The sequence below is a fragment of the Garra rufa genome, chromosome 11 (genome assembly GCF_049309525.1).
Source record: "Garra rufa chromosome 11, GarRuf1.0, whole genome shotgun sequence".
Classification (NCBI taxonomy): domain Eukaryota; kingdom Metazoa; phylum Chordata; class Actinopteri; order Cypriniformes; family Cyprinidae; genus Garra; species Garra rufa.
The window spans coordinates 49,613,646-49,635,367 of NC_133371.1; the positions used below are offsets into that span (position 1 = coordinate 49,613,646).

Genomic DNA, 21,722 nt, shown 5'->3' on the forward strand with positions numbered 1-21,722 from the left:
AAAAGCCCAAATTAGAGATCTCACTTCAAAATGGCACTATTTGGAAATCTTATTTTGAAAATCTTTATAAAAAAATTGAACCAGATGATCTCAACCTGCCTCAGAGTAAAATAAAAGAACAACTAGAAGACATGAAGAAAACAATTCAAAAATATCAAAACCCACTGGATACATTCATAACAATATCTGAAATAATGGAACATATAAAAAATCTTAAACTAAAGAAAGCATGTGGGCAAGATAATATTAGCAATGAAATGCTTAAACTCAGCAGTCCCAACATGATTAAAGCTCTAGCCAAATTATTCAATCTGGTTTTGTGGTCTGGTGACTTCCCTGAGATCTGGTCTGAAGGACTGATCACACCTATATATAAAAAAGGAGATAAATTTGATCCCAGTAATTACCGGGGCATTTGTGTAGGCAGTAATCTAGCAAAGCTTTTTTGCAATATAATAAACGGCCGCATAGTAACATTCCTTACAAAATACAACATCCTAAATAAATCACAAATTGGCTTTTTACCAAAACACCGAACGTCTGACCACATCTATTCTCTCCACACTCTTGTTGACAAAAATCTAAAAGGCAAACAAAGAAAAATATTTACATGTTTTGTTGATTTTAAAAAAGCTTTCGACTCTATCTGGCATGATGGATTACTATACAAATTATTACAAATTGGCATTGGTGGAAAAACATTCAAAGTTATACAATCAATATATAAAAACAGTAAAAGTGCGGTTAAAATTGGCAATCTCAGAAGTGAGTTCTTCCAGCAGGGTCGTGGAGTGAGGCAGGGATGCAGTCTGAGCCCAACCCTGTTTAACATCTACATCAACGAGCTGGCAGAAGCTCTAGACCGCTCTGACCAAATCCCAGGCCTCACTCTACACGACTCTGAAATAAAATGCCTTCTGTATGCGGACGACCTGGTCCTGCTGTCTCCTACAGCTGAGGGTCTCCAGCGCAGCCTGGCCCTGCTGGAACAGTACTGTGAGGAATGGGCATTGACAGTAAACCTGGACAAAACCAGAGTCATGGTGTTTCAAAAGAAGGCCAGGTCTCAGGGAAACAGATACCAGTTCTATTACGGAGGGGAAGTCCTAGAGCACAGCACCAGCTACACTTACCTGGGTATTGAGATCTCAGCATCAGGCAGCTTCAGTCTGGCTGTGAAGGCCTTGCATGAGAAGGCCAGGAGGGCATTTTATGCCATAAAATCACGATTTGGACAATTAAAACTACCAGTTAGAACATGGATTAAATTATATCAAGCAATCATTAAACCAATTCTACTGTACGGGAGTGAAATTTGGGGACCAGTATTAAAGTTTGAAAATTGGGATAAAAGTTTAATAGAAAAAACACAATTGGAATTTGCAAAAAACATACTAATGGTAAACAGAAGCACTTCTAACAATGCCTGCAGAGCTGAACTGGGCTTATACCCCTTACAGATTGAAATTAGAAAAAGAGCTATTCAATTCTGGCATCACCTGACTCAATCTGACACCAAATCTCTTCAATATAAAGCCCTTCTTGCCAACGAATCCCCCACAGTGTCTCATCCTCTAAATACACTCGTCCTCCAACTAATAAATAAAACTCAAGCTGAGTCTGACTCCAACCACAACCCTAACATCCGTAAAGAAATTGACAAAGATCTAAAGTATAATTATGATGAAAAATTAAAAAATGAATTTAATCTCCAAACCAAACTCCAGTGTTATTCGGCCCTAAACAGAACCACCAAATTGGCAGATTACTTATCAATTAAACACATCAAAGAAAGGCAAATTCTTACAAAATATCGACTCAGTGACCATGATTTAGAAATAGAAAAAGGAAGACACAAAAAAACATGGATTCCTAGAGAACAGCGAATGTGTAAACACTGTAACTTGAGTCAAATAGAGGATGAGAAACACTTTCTTCTTGTCTGCCCCAAATACACCACTACAAGGCAAATCTTCTTTCCACAATTTGAAGCATTGAATTGTTCATTTTTGTCTCTAAATGACTCAGAGAAATTACATTATATACTCGGAGAGCATGATGTGACAGTCAAACTAGCTGCAAAATATGTATATACTATACACACCATACGAAATGGTTAATTATTTATATTTAATTTCAAATATTGTTCACTATGTATTTGTCATTATTATAATCAATCTTAGAAATACTGTCTGCTGTTTTTATGTTTATTTATTGTATTTAATTTAATATATTTTCTCAAATTTATTGTCTGTTTTATTAACTTGATGTTATTATACTCTGTATATAAAATGCTTTGGCAATACTGTAACAAATGTCATGCCAATAAAGCTACTTGAACTTGAACTTGAGTGAGAGAGAGAGACTGAGAGAGAGAGAGAGAGAGACTGAGAGAGTGAGAGAGACTGAGAGAGTGAGAGAGAGAGACTGAGAGAGAGAGAGAGAGACTGAGAGAGTGAGAGAGAGAGACTGAGAGAGAGAGAGAGAGACTGAGAGAGAGAGAGAGACTGAGAGAGTGAGAGAGAGAGACTGAGAGAGAGAGAGAGACTGAGAGAGTGAGAGAGAGAGACTGAGAGAGAGAGAGAGAGACTGAGAGAGAGAGAGAGACTGAGAGAGTGAGAGAGAGAGACTGAGAGAGAGAGAGAGAGACTGAGAGAGAGAGAGAGACTGAGAGAGTGAGAGAGAGAGACTGAGAGAGAGAGAGAGACTGAGAGAGTGAGAGAGAGAGACTGAGAGAGAGAGAGAGAGACTGAGAGAGTGAGAGAGAGAGACTGAGAGAGTCAGAGCCCTTTCATCCCTGCAATCCGTCAGTCTCCTCAAGCCCACCAGAACTTTAGGAGGAAGGACAGCAGCATCAAGATTCATCCCCCAGCTACAACACCATCCTTGAGCAACGGAAGAGAACAGAAGAGAAAAGACAACATCGTCATCCTCTGCGACTCTAACGGCCATCACCTTGACCCTAGACAACTGTTTCCGGGGAGATCAGTGAAGAAGTTCTGGTGTCCCACCTCACACTCTGCTTTAAGACTGCTGCAAGATGGTGCATTGGGTGCCCCGTCACACATCATTCTTCACACTGGGACGAACGACCTTAGTACCAGAAAGGTGGATGTTACTAAAGCCCTGTCCAACGTGGTGAAAACAGCTAGCAGAATCTACCCCACAGCCAAAGTCATCATCTCTACCCTTCTACCTCGCAGAGACGTACCACAAAAGATCATAAACACAATCAACGCGGAGATAGCTGGAATCTGTGCTTCAATGATGAATGTCCACATAGCCGACCATCAGCGCATCACCCACAAGCATCTGTATGACCACATCCACATTCATCGAGAGGGCATGAGACTGTTTGCAAAAACCATCAAGGAAACAGCCCTGAAACCCCCTCAGAAGACACTTTCTGATCAGGAGGAGAGGGTAAGACAGTTTCCCGGCAGACAGTCAGACAGCTACGCCGCTGTAGTAGCAGGTAGAGGTAGAACAGACACCAGCGACCTTAACCAGATTAAAAACATGCTGAAGATGATATGTGACAACCTGTTAGCTTAACTACTTAAAGTGTGTCTGTAGTTTAATATTATTATTTCTTAATAACTTTTATTTGATGCATTTCTATTTGATTATTTCATATTTGACAAGTTGTAACACTGATTCACCCATGATATTTATTTATTTTATGTATAACCTCTATACTTAATTTCGAACTGATTATTTATATTTTAAAACACGATTTGGTCATGAATTTATACATTATTCTGGTAAATACAATACTCACCAATGACATCATTTAAAATAACATGTTATAATATTCAAGGGATGTTCTCTTCAGCTTTTGGAGAGAAAAGTACTAATCCTGATTTTGTTAATGCTGTACATAGTTCAGATATAATTATATTACTTGAGACATGGAGTCGTTTAGACTCCAAAACTTATACCCCTTCAAACTACAGAGAGCTACGTATTCCCTCAATTAAACAGCCTAATGTGAAAAACGGAAGAGATTCAGGAGGAATTATAGTTTGGTTCAAAGAACATCTGTGGCATTATATTCAGCCTATGAAAAAGGGAAAAACACATATTTGGATAAAACTTAAAAAAGAGATTTTGTGTTTAGATGAGGACCTGTACCTGTGTGCCACATATATCCCCCCATATGAGTCACCTTATTATAACAAAGACATCTTCTCAACCCTTCAATCAGAGATAAATTACTTTCAATCTATCGGTTCAGTTCTATTAATGGGAGATCTGAATGCCAGAACAGGGAAGGAAGTGGACTACATCAGCTCAGATGGAGACAAATATATAAATGGTTCATTTAATCATCAACACAAACTCTTTACTAAAACACGCCAGAATTATGATAACATAATTAACAGACATGGAAAACAAGTCCTGCAGCTCTGCAAAAGCCTGGGCCTATATATAGTTAATGGCAGAATAAAAGGTGACTCCCTGGGTCGATTTACATACTGCTCATATTTAGGCAGCAGCACAGTAGACTACACCATCACAGATATAGACCAAAGTAAAATCAATTATTTCACTGTGATGCCACAGCTGCCATTTTCAGACCATAGCCACATAGTCCTCAGTCTCAACAGATCAGTGAATCATCTGCCCTCTTTAAAACAAAAAGTTAAACTATATCCACTCCCCCCCAAATTTAAATGGAGCAAAGACAGTCCTGCCCAGTATGAAGCTGCGCTCCACAGCACCCAAGTTGACAACATGATAAACTTATTTCTCCTGACTACATTTAGTGAAGAGAAGAGAAGTATCAGTTTAGCAACTGAACAGTTAACTCAAATCTTTTCTACAGTGGTCAGAAAAGCCCTCAGAAAAAGAAAAAAATTCAGATGCAAAGAATTGGCTAAAGATGTTTGGTTCGATAAAGAATGCCAAAAACTAAGAAAAGAATTACGATCATTATCAAATAAAAAACACAGAGACCCAGCAAACCAACAAATACGAGCCACATATCAACAAACCCTCAAAATATACAAGTCACTGCTAATACAGAAGAAAACTGATCACATAAAAATAAAAATAAACAAAATTGAGGAGGCAATCGATCAAAATTATTTTTGGGACCTATGGAAAAATTTAGAAAAATCCAAAGAGACCAAACACCTTCCCATCTATGACCCAAAAATCTGGACTCAACATTTTGGAAAACTCTATTCACTAAACGAACCAACCCCCACCCAAAAACATCTGACTTCCCAACTAAATAACCTGGAATACACTATTAAAGACAGGCTAAATCATTTAGACAAGCCCATAGAATTAACTGAGCTGACAGAGAAGATGAAATCCCTAAAAATGAAGAAATCAAGTGGCTTAGATGGAATATCTAATGAGATGCTGAAACACAGCAGCCCCAAACTGACAGTTGCTGTCCTAAAATTATTCAACCTTTTATTAAAATCTGGACACTTTCCTGAGATCTGGAAAGAGAACCTGATTACCCCAATTTTTAAACAAGGAGATAAGTATGACCCAAATAATTATAGAGGCATTACAGTGAGCAGTAACCTCGGAAAACTATTCTGTTCGATCATTAATGACAGATTAATTCAGTTCATCCAAGAACACAAAATTTTAAACAATTGTCAAATTGGATTTATGCCTAAACAGAGAACTTCAAATCACGTTTACACACTCCACACACTTATACAAAAATATGTTCACCAAACAAAACAAGGGAAAATATTTGGCTGCTTCATTGATTTTAAAAAAGCCTTCGATTCGGTATGGCATAATGGACTTTTTCTAAAACTAATTCAAAGCGGAATAGGAGGAAAGACATATGACATCATAAAAGACATATACAACGGAAACAAATGCTGTGTCAAAATCAGTGACAAACGGACTGATTATTTCAGTCAGACCAAAGGAGTCCATCAAGGCTGCAACCTGAGCCCGACTCTATTTAATATCTACATAAATGAATTGGCATCAAAACTCGAAAAGTCCTCTAATCCTGGCCTGACCCTAGAGGGCAAAGAAATCAAATGCCTCCTGTACGCCGATGATCTTCTGCTCTTGTCACCTCATGAAGAGGGGCTACATGAAAGCCTCTCAATTTTAGAAAATTACAGTAGAGACTGGGCCTTACCAATAAACATGGAGAAATCCAAAATAATGATCTTTCAGAAAAAGCCTCGCCTTACTGACAAAAAGTATAGTTTCACAATCGGGGGAACACTTATTAATCATGTCACATGTTATAATTATTTGGGTCTCACAATCTCAGCTTCGGGTAAATTGGATCTGGCAATAAAACATCTGACCGATAAGGCACGTAGGGCTTATTACACAATTAGAAAATCACTATTCAAATTCAACCCACCCATTAAATTGTGGCTGAAAATCTTTGACAGCATCATCAAACCCATTCTTCTGTATGGCTGTGAAATCTGGGCCCCCAAATTTAAACTAAACTATGATTCTTGGGATAAAAACCCCACTGAAATTTTCCACCTCGAGTTCTGCAAGAACATCCTGGGACTCCACAGAAACGCCCCTAATCTCGGCTGCAGGGCAGAATTGGGCAGATTCCCCCTCCTAGCAGAAATCCAGAAGAGAACAGCGAAGTTCTGGTTCCATCTGTCTGACACACTGACAGACGGCTACCATCACTGTGCTCTTACTTACAGGGCAGGACACCCAGAGAGTGACCCCATGCAATATTTAGTGGAAAAACACCAACTAAATTCAACAATTCAGTTTAGACATGCAAAAGTTAAAGAAATTGGTAGATTAACCCAGGAAGAATATATCCATGATTGGCAAATCAAAATAGCACAAATTAACAAATTAAAGTACTTCTCCAGATTAAAGACTGGTTATCAATTGGCACCTTACTTGACCAAAATTAAAGATTATCATCAGAGAAAGCTCCTGACAAAGTATCGTCTAAGTGAGCATAGTCTATATGTAGAGACGGGTCGACACAAGCAGAGCTGGAGAGCCAGAGAGCTAAGACTGTGTTCTCACTGCACAGATGGACTTATAGAGGATGAGCTGCATTTCCTTACGGAGTGCAGCAAATATAAAAACATCAGAGACGCCTATTTTACCAAAATAGCTCAAATTGTGCCTGATTTCCAACAAGTAAGCCACATAGACAAACTCGGTTATATCTTGGGAGAGAAAGACAAGTGTATCCATTTAGCAGCGCAGTATGTTTCCTCCTGCCACATTATGAGGGACAAAGGCTGAACCCCCCTTTTCCTTATCACTGCTCTCTGTAGATATTTACATGATATTTGCTATTGTTTTTGTTTTCTTTTTTATGCATTTATGCATTTATTTATTTATGTATTTATTGTTGTTGTTCACTGTTTATTGCTTTGGCAACATTGTACTATTATACAGTCATGCCAATAAAGCTCAATTGAATTGAATTGAATTGAATTGAGTGAGAGAGAGAGACTGAGAGAGAGAGAGAGAGACTGAGAGAGTGAGAGAGAGAGACTGAGAGAGAGAGAGAGAGACTGAGAGAGAGAGAGAGAGACTGAGAGAGAGAGAGAGACTGAGAGAGTGAGAGAGAGAGACTGAGAGAGAGAGAGAGAGACTGAGAGAGTGAGAGAGAGAGACTGAGAGAGAGAGAGAGAGACTGAGAGAGAGAGAGAGACTGAGAGAGTGAGAGAGAGAGACTGAGAGAGAGAGAGAGACTGAGAGAGTGAGAGAGAGAGACTGAGAGAGAGAGAGAGAGACTGAGAGAGTGAGAGAGAGAGACTGAGAGAGAGAGAGAGAGACTGAGAGAGTGAGAGAGAGAGACTGAGAGAGAGAGAGAGAGACTGAGAGAGTGAGAGAGAGAGACTGAGAGAGAGAGAGAGAGACTGAGAGAGTGAGAGAGAGAGACTGAGAGAGAGAGAGAGAGACTGAGAGAGTGAGAGAGAGAGAGAGACTGAGAGAGAGAGAGACTGAGAGAGAGAGAGACTGAGAGAGTGAGAGAGAGAGACTGAGAGAGAGAGAGACTGAGAGAGAGAGAGAGACTGAGAGAGTGAGAGAGAGAGACTGAGAGAGAGAGAGACTGAGAGAGAGAGAGAGACTGAGAGAGTGAGAGAGAGAGACTGAGAGAGAGAGAGAGAGACTGAGAGAGTGAGAGAGAGAGAGAGACTGAGAGAGTGAGAGAGAGAGACTGAGAGAGAGAGAGACTGAGAGAGACTGAGAGAGAGAGAGAGAGACTGAGAGAGAGAGAGACTGAGAGAGACTGAGAGAGACTGAGAGAGAGAGACTGAGAGACTGTGTCTGTGTCTGATTGTCAGTATGAGACTCAACTGATGTGTGTTTCTCTGCAGATCTCCACAGATGTTCCAGTGAGGGACGTCGGTGCAGCAGACGACAGCAGGTCTCCATCTGTCCTGTTTCTGTTTATGTGCTGTAATGTTTCCCACAGTCATTATAATCATGTTTGTATGTTATAGTGTTTCGCTCTCACACACGAGATCCAGCGGCACTAATTATCACTTCTGCTCTGAGCTCACAACTTCTGTCTGTAGACACTTTCACACTGATTCTCTGCTTTATAGGTTACATTTGGTTTAACCGTGTGTTTATTTGTCTGGGTTTAGGGTTGAGGATGGGTTAGTTAGAGACACTTGAGTGACTTTAGATGTTTCTTGTGTTCAGGACGTTGATGCCGCCACCAGCAGCTCCAATCAGAAAGAGACCAAGAGAAGAGACCTGCAGTAAAGTCCTCACACACACAGGTCTGTACTAGGGGTGGGAAAAAAATCGATATTGCAATATATTGTTGTGCTCTCTGTCGCAATAAATAATCGATACACTAACGGCCAATATCGATATTTTATTACAACACAAAATGATTAATTTACCCGTCGTCAGTGCCACTGTCACTGCCCAATATCTACCATTCTGTTTGCGGGGGGCGCTGTTCGAGTAAATAGGGGTAAAGTGGCAGAAGCAGCGGCCAGTGAAGAACACAAGTTATCTAACAACAACAGAGAAGCGCAGAAAAAAGAGAAGTGAGAAGAATGGCGGAAAATAACGAAAAACAAATTAAAGACGCACCCGCTAGTTGAGCATGCTGATCAGTCACGCCTGTTTCACACATAACTTACTCCGTCTGCAGTGCGTATGCGTTGAGTATTTTTTTCCGCACCCATGTTAACGGATTAGAGCGTTCACACTGCACGCGGTTGCTGTCCGGCAGTACGTCCCAGAAGCGGTGTGCAAGTGCATTCAAGTGCATTGAATAATACGTTGTTTATAATACGTTTAGTTTAAACGTGAATATATATAGTATTGTATTAGTGTACTGTGATAAGAGTATCACAATGTTTGTATTTGAAATCAAAATAACGGATAAATGGTGTGTTTGTGGTAAACAGCCGAGGATCAGGATCACAAGGTCAAAATCTACTGGTATTACTATCCTTGTGGGGACATTTGGTCCCCACAACGTGATGAATACCAGGTACACACACACACACACACACACACACACACACACACACACACACACACACACACACACACACACGTGTGCAGGGTTTTCAGTTGCTGCCACTAGCATGTTCTTTATAGAAGAAGAATGACCTCATGAAGTGTTTGCTCTCCCTGCAGCTGAAGAACAGCTGATGAAGAAGACGAAGATTCCAGAAGACTCCAGCAGCTCCTCTGGACTCGTTCCGTATGGAGGAGATTCGTCGGATGAGGAGGAGGAGCGCATGCGCGGCGGGAATAAGAGCACCATCTGAACACAGGACTGCAGTGCAGCATCACAGACTTTTTATTTGATCACATGTTTTATTCACAGGACTGACGTGGAACTGTTCCTATGGAATAATAAAAGAAATCAATACCACACAGATGCTGGCGTCTCGTTTATGCGGCTCTAAAATCTGCTCTGATCTCCGTGTTTGTAAGAAGCACGTCCTGTTGTGGCGGGTCACGGCTGCGTAACGTACGGCGGCGCCGTCAGGCCGGTGCAGAGCGTCAGCGCTCCAGGAGTGTCCAGAGCGAAACACGGGTGAACGTAATGCAGGAAGTGACAGCTGAAGGTGTAGAGGTGCTGCCGCAGCGCCGCGTTGTAGAAGGAGAGGATTCCACGGCCGTGATCCAGGAACACGCCGATCCGCAGCGGCTGCACCGTGATCCGGATGTCCGGCGTCCAGCCGTTGTGCAGGAACTCGTATTTGTGTCTGCAGGAGGAGAGAGGAGTGTGTTCAGCTGGAGACTGAACGTTCAGATACTCAGAATAACCCGTCGGGTGACAAACTGATCATGACGCTTTGGCTGTGTTTTATACACCAATTTAGTGTTTGTGAACAGTGGGCGGGGCTTATCTGGTTGCAGAAAATCAGAGTTTAAGTAGCAGTCTATGGAGCCATGGAATAAAGAAATAAAAAATGTAAATTTAAGTTTCTGTGTCAAAATTGAACCTCAGTTCTGATGAGTAAAACAACTCGTCGTTCTCTCTCTTTCTGTTCGGCTCTGGCTTTTTTTCTTCTGAGAATTGATGAACTCACTATTGAGTTATAAAGTCCAAAGTAGGAGATATAAACTTGCATTTGTGAGCAAAAAGTCAGAACTGTGAGAATTTTATGTAAAATGTTAATGTGTTTAAAATGTCATGCTGTAATTGTAGGGCTAATACAATGTGTCCCCTATGAACAGAATGTAAATGTTATGTAGACCTATTGTTTAAATCAAATGTATGCTTTAAAAGTAGAGTAATCATAGCAGTTTTCATCCATAGTATGTCCGCTCAAATGTGTGTGTTTAACTTCAAATGGCATCTTTGATGATGGTATTCTATAGAAATTATTTGCCTTCTGATTCTGGCAGTAAAAGGCACAAAAATATTTTTTTTTCTCTTATTCCATGGGTTGTACCTGTTTCCCTCCACTAGTTACCAGTGTTTTTCTGTCACCATTAAGTGACATAACGGTGACATCGATTGGTCTAATGCTGCCCCGTTAAATGCAGCGTCTCGCATGATTCACAGAAACTCTGTGAAAGTTCATGTCAAATCAGGCCTGGTCCTTTATGTAAATTCATGGCATTTCAATTTAATATTTCCACAGTTTCTGGTAGATGAATTCAGCAACAAGTATATGATACTGTATGTTTATATTAATTTTAATTCAGTTCAGAGTCTCATTTATGCCGTTTTCATATTCTAATATAATGTACAATAATCAGCTTCTACATTATTAAACACATTATTTTGTTTCTTTTATCACAGTTGGTTATTTTTCTACTTGTCACCTTGTCAGTAAACACTAGATGTCACGAGGGTCACAGCTTCGTCAAAATGATCAAGATTCACATTTGGAGAGGATCGATTTTGATTCTGTTTGTGTTTGACGTGAGAATCGGTTTCAATCACAGCCAACGATGACGTGACACGAGTACAGCTCACAGGACTTAGACCTGCATCTCGTTCTCCTTCATTCATGCCATGCTATAGGACCTTAGTGAGAACACCCCAAGCTCACAGAAAGGACAAGACACTCAGCCTTCATCATTCAGTTTGTTTTGATGACTAATTCTAAAGAGCCACTGCTGCATGGCATGCTGAGAGGAGCCAGAGCCACAAATATGAAGTTCTTTATGCTGGATTCAGAGTAGAGCAGCTGCTTTCGCTCATGTTTCAAGAGAAATGTGCATTTATTGCTTTAGATGTGTGCTGAGATTGTGCGAGCTGGAGATCGTGTGACGCACCTGGACGGCGTGAGGATGTGTCTCATGCACCAGGACGTGTTATTCCCGCCCAGATAAGAGTTGCGCTGCGTGTCCTCATACGCCACTCCCACACGGAACTCAGCGCTCTCATCCACCTCTATCTCCCAGTAATACTGGCCTCTGATGGGCACCAGGTCGCCCAGAACCGCCACACACCTGCAAGACACACAGCGTTATGCGGCTGCCGCCCGACACGACCCGTCCATCTGCGCACCCACTGCTGGCCCACCTGTTGAAGGTGTTGTCGCTGAAGGTCATGTGACTGATGGGAAGATCTTCATCCAGGTAGAACATGGTGAGGCCATCGGCTGACAGCGACAGGCTCGGGTGTGCAGTGTCTTCCAGCAGGTGGAAAAATGTACCTGCACACACACACACACACACACACACACACACACACACACACACACACACACACGTGACACACACACACACACACACACACACACACACACACACACACACACACACACACGTGTCACACACACACACACACACACACACACACACACACACACACACACGTGTCACACACACACACACACACACACACACACACACACACACACACACACGTGTCACACACAAGCGTTCATCAGACAGCAGCACCGTGTTCACGGCTGAATGTCAGGTGTGTTGGGAACCTGTGGTGGAGATCTGGAGGGGTTCGCTCCTGTCGCTCGGACCGCCGATGTTCACGGCTCTGATGTGGATGATGTAGCGCTTCCACGGCTGCAGCTGCACTAAACACTCGCAGGACGGGATCGCCACGATGGACCTGCCGCAAGAAAGAAAGCAGACAGAGTCCGTGTTGATATTTTACTGCATGTGATCAGGGGCCTCATTTATAAAGACTTGCGTAGAAACCATCCTTGATTTTATCTAAGAACTTTTCTGATTTGATCGTAAGAGCGATTCAGAGAAAACGAACGTACCACGAAATCCATGCGTCCGCCAGTCATTCGGTTATAAATCACAAATGATCGTGGAATTGTGTGCAGCTGAATGTTCCGCCGTCGAAATGCCCCTGCTTAATTAATTAACATATAAAATGAGCTCATTCCTAAAGCAAAAACTCTGTGACAATGGCAAGTAAAAAGGAGTGCAAGAAATCAAATTATAGTGAGGCTGAACTATCAGCAATACCAGGCATTACCACAAGGAAACGGTCGTACGCCAAGCTGGAATCTGACGTGGAGATAAGTACTTTTCCACGTCAAAGACGGTTTTTATAAATCTGTACTTTGATGTGGATTTGATCGTACGAACACTCTAAGATCAAATCAGTGCGTAAGAAAGTTTTATAAATGAGGCCCCAGGTGTGGATCAGGTGATCGGATGGATCTCCAAAACCGGCCCACAGACTCTACAGCGAGTGCTCTGGAGGATGAAATGATCATTGGGTTTGTCAGTGTTCGCAGGTTAGTGACATCAAATCTTTTGTTGTTTTTTGGCGTTTTAGCTGGGTTAGCTAGTCACCCTCCAGCCCCACTTTTATTCTGCTTTGTTTTCTGTGAAATAATCAGAACTCAGGTTTGGACAGACAGATATTCTGACCACGTCTCTGCTGGTTTGAACAGTTATTTCAATGGTTATCTGTTATTGTGGTATTAACTATTTCTATTAAACTCACCCTAAACAAAAAAACCTGTGGTTGGTTCATTCACATGTAAGCGGGTGATTTAGTCGCCTCGCTAACCCAACCTCCTGGAGTCTTTTGGCAAAACATCAAATGGCCCAGATCTGGCAGCTTGCGACTTCTGTCTTTTCCCAAAACTTCAAACACCTTTGAAGGGGGCCTGAGGTGTCCTTGTCCTATATATACAAAGTTTCTTTTCTCTTCTTTGATAAACATCTCTACTTTTCATATTACATGGATGGATCCATTGAAATACGGATTCATTTCACACTATCTTTGTTCTTTCTGCAGCTTGAACGTTTTGGGTCGTAATATGGACACAAGCAGTTCTTCAAAGAACCACATTCTTCAAAACGTCTCCAGTGTTGGACAGGAAGTCATACGAGGGTGAGTACATGATGACAGAGCAATCCTCTGATGTGTGTGTGATGTGAGTGTAGTTTACTGACTCGGTCGTGGAGCAGCCGCCGTCTGTGCTGGCCTCTTGAAACTCCAGCGTGTACGACTCCACCGGGTTCGTGTTTCCAGAGTCCCAGCGGATCAGAGCCGCGTCCAGACTGCTCACGCACTGCCGCGGCTTGATGACCGGAGGAGAAGGAACTGCAGATACACACACACACACATACGGCGTTACACACTTGTTTACTACAGCGGTGCGCTCCAGGAGAACAGCACGTACCCGTTATGTAAACGGCTCTCTCGCTGGCCGGGCTGATGCCTGTGGTGTTGGTGGCCGTCACCCAGAGCTCATACTGAGCATTAGGAAGCAGATCAGACACGGTGCAGTGCGTCTCCTTCACCTTCAGCTGAGACACTGCAAACACACACGCACACACACACACACACACACACACACACACACACACACACACACACACACACGCAGACACACACACGCACACACACGCACACACACACACACACACACACACACACACACACACAGCTGAATGGACACATCTAAGCAGCTCCAGTCCTGCACAGTTCAGCTTCACACACTCCTGAACATTTCTCCTAATCCTCAAGGCCTCGATGAGCTGGTTCAGGTGTGTTTGATCAGGGATGGAGCTAATGACTCTAGAAAAGTGGACCTCGAGGACCAGAGTTGACGAGCCCTGGTCTAAACCCTAACCTAACCACAGTGTAGAGCTGCAATCAGATCCATCCGTAATTTTCAGAGTCTTTTTTGACAGGTGAATGTGTGTTCAGTCTAACGGTGGGGTTTGTGTTTAACTGGTTTAGTTGGTAAATGATGTGTTTACCCTCCTGCGGCGTCTCCAGAGTGCAGTCATCAGAGATCAGACGCCAGTAAAGCTCATAAAACTCCACGGTGTCGTCCGAGAACAGACTCCAGCACACGTGCAGCGACGTCTCTGTGGCAGAGTTAGCGATCTGAGGATTCATAACCGGAGCTGATGGAGCTACACACACACACACACACACACACACACACACACACACACACACATGACACAACACGCGAACGAGTCAAATACACCTGTACAACCTTGTATTTGTGCTCTACACAGTCAGTTCTTTCTTTGGTGCATGTTAATCATCTGAAGCTAAACACATTTGCATGAAGCGCAGTGGAGCTCAGAGAAGAGTGTATCGCATGTGAACTGAAGAGCTCCAGCTCTGACACACATTATAATAACTCTATCGCGAGTTCTGCTGCAGGTTAGGAATTACAATTGTATGAATGCTAAATTAATGAAGCCATAAATGTGTCAATTGGAAAATAAACAAATATGAGCCCTTTCATGTAAGTGAGTGTTAAATGCTGTCCAGAGCTTCATTTACACACTTCACGATTACAGAATCTGAATATTGGTCAAATATTGCTCTCTTGGTCAATTATTCAGTCAGACTCACGTCATTTTTCTTATTGTGCCTCTACGAATTTGTTTAGCAAATGTAAATATTTCCATTGTAATTTATTTACATGTTGTTTCACCATCTAAAGATAATCTACTTGATGTGAGTGTGTGTTTTAAGGCACATTTTGGAAGTTTTATTTTCATCTTGGTGTTTTTTTCCAGCATAGCTATGGCACAAGATGGGAACCTAGTGAACGTAAAAGCAAAGGAGCGGCATCTGACCTGGAAGCACGTTAATGGAGTCCATCATCTGTCTGACGTCGGACAGATCCGTCTTCGGCACGTCAAAGTCCAGAGACACTCCCAGCTTCAGATCCGCTTCCTCTCTGGCGAACTGCTCGACTCTGATTGGACAGAACATCCCAGATCCTCTCAGACTGCCGTCATGACACTCAGTCACTGTCTTTCAGGTTAGCAGAGTTAGCGTTCGCCAGGACTGATGGACATAGCGTCCGATTAAATAACAGAGAATGTCAGTATAATGTTCTTGGTTCACACACGTTTTGTGAAGAATGGTGATGCAGCAGATGTGAATATGTGTAACGGAGGCCAGCGGTAGGCGCTGTGCAGGTAAACCTCATTCCCCTGATCTCCAGAGGTGCACTAGTGACTGAGGCTGCAGTCTTTAGCCTCCTTGTTAGTGTGCCCACCTCACATGTCAGAGAGCGGGTTCGAGACCTGCTCAGAGCGGCTGTGAGTAGGAGATATGCAGATGTGTGAATGAGTCGCAGTCAACCTCGACATCCATCATGAACATGCTCACACGCGTCAGGAACGACACGAAGGTGAGTCGACGCTGATTGTTAGACAAAGCACACACTGCATCTACTCACCTCTTCATAACTGGCATGACGAGCTGTCAATCAGAGAGAGAGGCGGGTCAGCAGCATTCAGATTGTGTTTGATGTCATGATTGTTTTAAAGCAGGGTGTCAAACTCAGTTCCTGGAGGACCGCAGCCCTGCAGAGATTTGTTCTGACCTGCTCCGACACACACGCTGAACAGTTTTCAACTACGCCTGAAGGACCTGATTAGATCAGGTGTTTAATTAGGGTTGCATCTAAACTCTGCAGGTCTTTGACACGCCTGTTTTAATGCGTTCTCTGACCTGCAGGAAGGCGCGTTTGTCTCGTCTGCGGTGAACCTCCTGCGCGCTCTCGATGAGCTCTTTGGACGCGTCCAGCGTTTGGCCGCAGCGCAGCAGCTGACCGTACAATCGCTCCAGCTTGTCGTTCTTCTGGTCGTCCAGCGCCGCGGCTCGTGCCTCGTTCCTCTGCGAAAGCGTCTGCAGAACTTCGTTATAATGCTGCTCCAGATTCTGCTCCTGACGGCCGAAATTCTCCTGCAGACACACACATGAAACACCACCCGAACACCCGCGGCAGAGACGACACACGAGTCCTAACCTCCACAGTGATGAAGATCTCCTCCAGGTTACTGGCGAAGTTTTCCATCTCGATGATCTTCTCGCTCAGTTTGCTCCTGCTGTCGGACAGCCGATCCTGGAAAACACACGCGTCAGGTCACGCGCCGCAGACGATGAATCACGTGTGTCAGCGAATGTAAGCTCACCTTCATCTGCTGCGCGGCGGCGGCGATCGCGAGGAGCGTGTGGTGAGTATGAGCCGCTGAGTCTCTCCGTGTGAGAACGCCACAGTCACCACAGAAGACATCAGGACAGTCCTGCACCATCACAAACGCCTCCTCCTCCTCCTCACTGGCCGTCAGCTCCTCCTCGATCGCATCCAGACGACCTCTGACCTCATACACGTCCATCCTGACCTGCAGATCTCCATCAGAAACACATCGGTCATGTTCACTTCAGTCATTCACTGTCATGATGTCTATCTATATATTGCTTGTTCTGTTGTGTGTGTGTGTGTGTGTGTGTGTGTGTGTGTGTGTGTGTGTGTGTACCTGGTATTCATCACGTTATGGGGACCAAATGTCCCCACAAGGATAGTAATACCAGTAGATTTTGACCTTGTGGGGACATTTCTCAGGTCCGCATGAGGAAACAGGCTTATAAATCATGCACAATGAGTTTTTTTGAGGAAGTAAAAGTGTGCACAATCTCCTGTGAGGGCTAGGTTTAGGTGTAGGGTAGGTGTAGGGCGATAGAAAATACGGTTTGTACAGTATAAAAACCATTACGCCTATGGAATGTCCCCATAAAACATGTAAACCCAACATGTGTGTGTGTGTGTGTGTGTGTGTGTGTGTGTGTGTGTGTGTGTGCTGATGCTGTAAGTATTTTGAGAGAGATCTGAATCCGTGTGTTTGTGAATATTCCTTAATATCGTTTGTAATAAAAGTTATTTATAATGACAACAGACTACAGCTCACCATAAAATACACAGGAAAATGTAAGATGAAGTCTTGTGTTGTCTTTCTTTAAGAAATATTGTAAGAAAATCTGCCCACAGGACACACACACACACTATGACCTTTACAGCCATAAACAGGCCTAAACAGTCGTCGTTTTCGTGCATTTTTTGCTTCAAACTGAAATCAGTAAAGTAATAGAAGCGGTCATAAATACCTGCTGGTTGTCGGTTCGGTGTCGAGTGTTTGAGCGCATGCGCATCGAGCTCTGAACAGATAAATATAGAGCGACAGATCGAATATCAGCAGGAGTTAAAAAAAACCTCACGACTGACAGACTCTAACGACACTCATTCACTGCCAATACATTTACTGTAGCTCTTCATTTAATTGACCAATATGGTCTTCAGTCGGTGCCACTATATAAATATAAACTCAGCTGTCAAATTTGTATTTAAATTTATTGTTTATATTTAGACTTTAATTTAGACAAATTAAAGGCGTCAGTTTATTTGTAATATTTACATTTTACTCATAAATATATAAATTATATAAACCCATGACAGCTTCAATAATATTCTGATTCCCTAGAACTGGAAAAAAAAATAGTTTTGTTGACACATCGGTCTAAATTGTATCCATTTATTTATCCTATGAAGGATTTACAGAAAATGTAAGAAAGTTTCAATGGTATAATTTCACCTTAATCTGACCTGAATCAGCAGGGTCTGCAGTTTATTAGCATATAAAACATCCACACAAGGTTTTCATCAGAATTATCGTGTAAAGATGAGCCTCTGTTTTTGAGTGTTGCTATTTCTATATTTTGCACTCTCATTCGCTGTGTGTTTACCATTGTAATGTTCCGAATTAAATGTTGAGGGATGTCATAATGTAACAGTTCTACTATAGAGTTACAGGTGTTTGTACACACAGAGTTTGTTAAAACACCTCAGTAATGTAACGCATTATAATGAATCTAGTCAGGGTCACGAGGATGCTGGAATTCCCCCGTCACGTGACCGCAGGATGACGACAGCTGGTGACGGCGGAAGTGCAACACAAACACAAACGCGATGAGCGACGCAGACAGCGAACGCATGGACAGTTTGGAAGGATGGGTCGCCGTCAAACGCGACGCCTTCGACGACAGCGAGAGCCACAAACTCAGATTTATCGTGGAGTGGAACGAGATCGAGACAAAGTTTGCGGTGACGTGTCACAACCGGACGCTGCAGCGACGCGGCGACGCGAGCGGTAGCTGCGCCGGTCTGTTCTCCAGCGCGCAGCTGACCTACGTGCACGCGCACCTGAGCGGCGTCCGGGACGAGATCGGCCCGCTGTTTCCAGACCTGACGGGCTTCCGGGAGCCGGGCCTGTGGGAGCTGCTGTTCTCCAGCGCGCCGCGGAGCGATGCTGACGCCTCCTGCAGGCAGCTGGAGCGCTACCTGGGCGCCGCGGTGGACGCGTGCGGCCGCAAGATCGTGCTGGACGCGCTCTTTAGCGTCGCTGAGGCGGACGAACGCGAGTACTTCGAGAACATGCAGGAGTTTAAATGCAAAGCGATGCGCGACGAGATTACGCGCGCCACCGACACACTGCGCGCGGTAAGACGCGACACCGGCGCGACAAACTCTGTTGTCTATTCTGTTCTGTTCTATTCTTTTCTGTTCTGTATTCTATTCTATTCTTTTCTATTCTATCTTATTCTATTCTATTATGTTCTGTTCTATTCTGTTTTATTCTATTATGTTCTATTTTATCCTATTCTGTTTTGTTTTATTCTGTTGTGTTGTTTTATTGTATTGTGTTCTATTTTATTATTTTCTGTTCTATTCTGATGTGATATTTTATTATTTTCTGTTGTATTTAATTGTATTTCTTATATTTCTGTTAATTTCCATTCAGTTCTATTGTTATATTACATTTTATATTGTGTTTTATTCTATTCTGATCAATTCTGCTCTGCAGTTCTATTCTATAGTGTGATGTGTGTTGTGTTCATCAGCTGCTACAGACTCATCCCGGTGCTGATGGGCTCCAGCGGCTGATGAAGATCTATGAGGAGGAGGATGAGGTTTACAGGGAGTTAGTGAGTGTGGCGACAAAGTTCTACCAGAACCTTCTGCAGCCCTTCAGAGACATGCGAGAGATCGCCACGCTCTACAAGACGGAGATTCTGGTACCTGAACACGTCACACTATAGAGCCATACAGAACACGAACACTTTCTCTTGTGCGCTCACACACATCAGGACTTCATTCAAGCAGCCAAGGAAAGCTCACAGATGTGATGATGATGATGATGAAAAAAGGTTTTAGCTGATAAAGCTGATGTTGAGAAACAGCAGAAGCTGATGGACGTGAATCTGTTTGTTTGTGAATCTGTTTTAGAAATGTCTGCAGTACGAGGAGCTGGGGCCGAAGCGCGTGAATGAACTGGAGGCAGAGATGAATGAATGGAATCAGCGCGGAGAAAAAGCTGTTCGCTCCATAGAGGACATCACAGCCGACTACTTCAGAGACACGTCCAGAGCGCTGACAGGTCACACGCACAACTGATACACATCACTCTTTACAGTGTCAACACAGTTTAGAAAATGCCCCAAAAGTGCCACAGAAATCTGCAGAGCATGCAGCAAAATATATTTCACTCCAGTGCAACACACACGGATCGTCTTTTTAAGGCCTTTCCAGTGGTTTTAGTATTATATAATATAATAACATGTAATGTAATGCGAATGTTTGTGTATGTGTTATAAAATGCGCCTCATAAACAAAGTTTGCTTGCATATGTCAGTAGTTCAGTCAGACCCAACGCTTTCATAATTGTGCAACATACAGTGCAGTGACATTCACTTACTGCTGAATGATTGACATTGTCATTTCACAACACTCACAATCACACACACACACACACACTCTGTCTGTATGCGTTATTATGTTATTATTATCTGTATATGTTTTTATTTTGTGTGTGTGTGTGTGTGTGTGTGTGTGTGTGTGTGTCTGTCTGCAGGAGTTGTGTGTTCAGGCTCACGAGCAGCAGCAGCGTTCTGTCACACAGAGATCAGAGCAGCACCGCCAACACCACACCGCGCAGCTGGTGAGTAATGCGCTGGTAACCATGGTAACCACAATCCACCGCATCACCCCACAAAGCATCCCATAATGAGTCACGGTACCTTAGGATCCGTGGGCCGTCTGTGGGCCAACCGAGTCGCCATGGTGACCGAGCCTTCTGTCGGTCCGACGGGGGTCACGCTCACGTTCCCAGAATTCCCTGCGCTCCAGCGACTGTAGAAGCTGAGACCGCCGAATGTGTTTCCGTTGATTCGTGCTCGTTTCCCCTGCAGTGAATGTGGCACACGTGTGCTGTGTCCCGAACGGACGAGACGTCTGAGATCAGTGAACGATGGTGGTTTAATGTGGACCGTACTGGGGTCAGTTGAGTCACACGATTAATGCAACTCACAAGTGTGTGTCTGTAGAGCAGCGGTGCCCAACCCGGTTCCTGGAGATCTACCATCCTACAAAGTTCAGCTCCAACCCTGATCAAACACACCTGAACCAGCTGATTCCTCTCATAGACAGCACTTGATAATTACAGACAGCTGTGTTGGAGCACGGCTGGAACTAAAGTCTGCAGGTAGGTAGATCGCCAGGAACAGGGTTGGATTGTGTGTGTGTAGTGAACTTTTGTGTAGGTGTGTGTGTGTGTGTGTGTGTGTGTGTGTGTGTGTGTGGTGAACTTTTGTGTAGTTGTGTGTGTGTGTGTGTGTGTGTGTGTGTGTGTGTGTGTGTGTGTGTGTGGTGAACTTTTGTGTAGTGTGTGTGTGTGTGTGTGTGTGTGTGTGTGTGTGGTGAACTTTTGTGTAGTGTGTGTGTGTGTGTGTGTGTGTGTGTGTGTGTGTGTGTGGTGAACTTTTGTGTAGTGTGTGTGTGTGTGTGTGTGTGTGTGTGTGTGTGTGTGGTGAACTTTTGTGTAGTGTGTGTGTGTGTGTGTGTGTGTGTGTGTGTGTGTGTGTGTGTGTGTGGTGAACTTTTGTGTAGTGTGTGTGTGTGTGTGTGTGTGTGTGTGTGTGTGGTGAACTTTTGTGTAGTGTGTGTGTGTGTGTGTGTGTGTGTGTGTGTGTGTGTGTGTGGTGA

The 21,722-nt window shown here is 43.4% G+C and overlaps 3 protein-coding genes across 6 annotated transcripts in view; 2 read left to right on the forward strand and 1 right to left on the reverse strand.

The window, feature by feature from the left end:
* The window catches only part of LOC141345633 (KH homology domain-containing protein 4-like), an 18,020-nt gene extending 8,173 nt beyond the window's left edge, over positions 1 to 9,847 (forward strand). For both annotated transcript variants that reach the window (XM_073850517.1, XM_073850518.1), the window contains 3 exons: positions 8,319 to 8,368; positions 8,650 to 8,729; positions 9,607 to 9,847. In XM_073850517.1, the coding sequence (XP_073706618.1) occupies positions 8,319 to 8,368; positions 8,650 to 8,729; positions 9,607 to 9,740 (264 nt within the window). In that variant the 3' untranslated portion in view covers positions 9,741 to 9,847. The remainder of the gene's footprint in view (positions 1 to 8,318; positions 8,369 to 8,649; positions 8,730 to 9,606) is intronic.
* LOC141345632 (fibronectin type III and SPRY domain-containing protein 2) lies at positions 9,750 to 17,856 on the reverse strand. Of its 3 annotated transcripts, none has more exons than XM_073850515.1 (13): positions 17,792 to 17,856; positions 16,822 to 17,031; positions 16,656 to 16,751; positions 16,358 to 16,591; positions 16,083 to 16,105; positions 15,472 to 15,593; positions 14,632 to 14,742; positions 14,049 to 14,183; positions 13,819 to 13,969; positions 12,375 to 12,508; positions 11,960 to 12,092; positions 11,710 to 11,886; positions 9,750 to 10,184 (listed from the first exon to the last, which is right to left on the reverse strand). In XM_073850515.1, the coding sequence occupies exons 1-13, from the start codon at positions 17,834 to 17,836 to the stop codon at positions 9,932 to 9,934; spliced, it is 1,824 nt and encodes a 607-aa protein (XP_073706616.1). In that variant the 5' UTR covers positions 17,837 to 17,856; the 3' UTR covers positions 9,750 to 9,931. The 3 variants fall into 3 exon arrangements, with proteins under 3 accessions (XP_073706616.1, XP_073706615.1, XP_073706617.1); XM_073850514.1 differs by having other exon boundaries at positions 14,632 to 14,790; positions 17,792 to 17,855; XM_073850516.1 differs by having other exon boundaries at positions 14,632 to 14,790; positions 16,822 to 17,039; positions 17,792 to 17,810.
* A 135-nt stretch (positions 17,857 to 17,991) lies between these two features.
* Positions 17,992 to 21,722, forward strand: part of whamm (WASP homolog associated with actin, golgi membranes and microtubules) — a 10,348-nt gene continuing 6,617 nt past the window's right edge. The window contains exons 1-3 of the mRNA XM_073850266.1: positions 17,992 to 19,181; positions 19,583 to 19,756; positions 19,968 to 20,132. Coding sequence (XP_073706367.1) covers positions 18,651 to 19,181; positions 19,583 to 19,756; positions 19,968 to 20,132 — 870 coding nt within the window. The 5' untranslated portion in view covers positions 17,992 to 18,650. The remainder of the gene's footprint in view (positions 19,182 to 19,582; positions 19,757 to 19,967; positions 20,133 to 21,722) is intronic.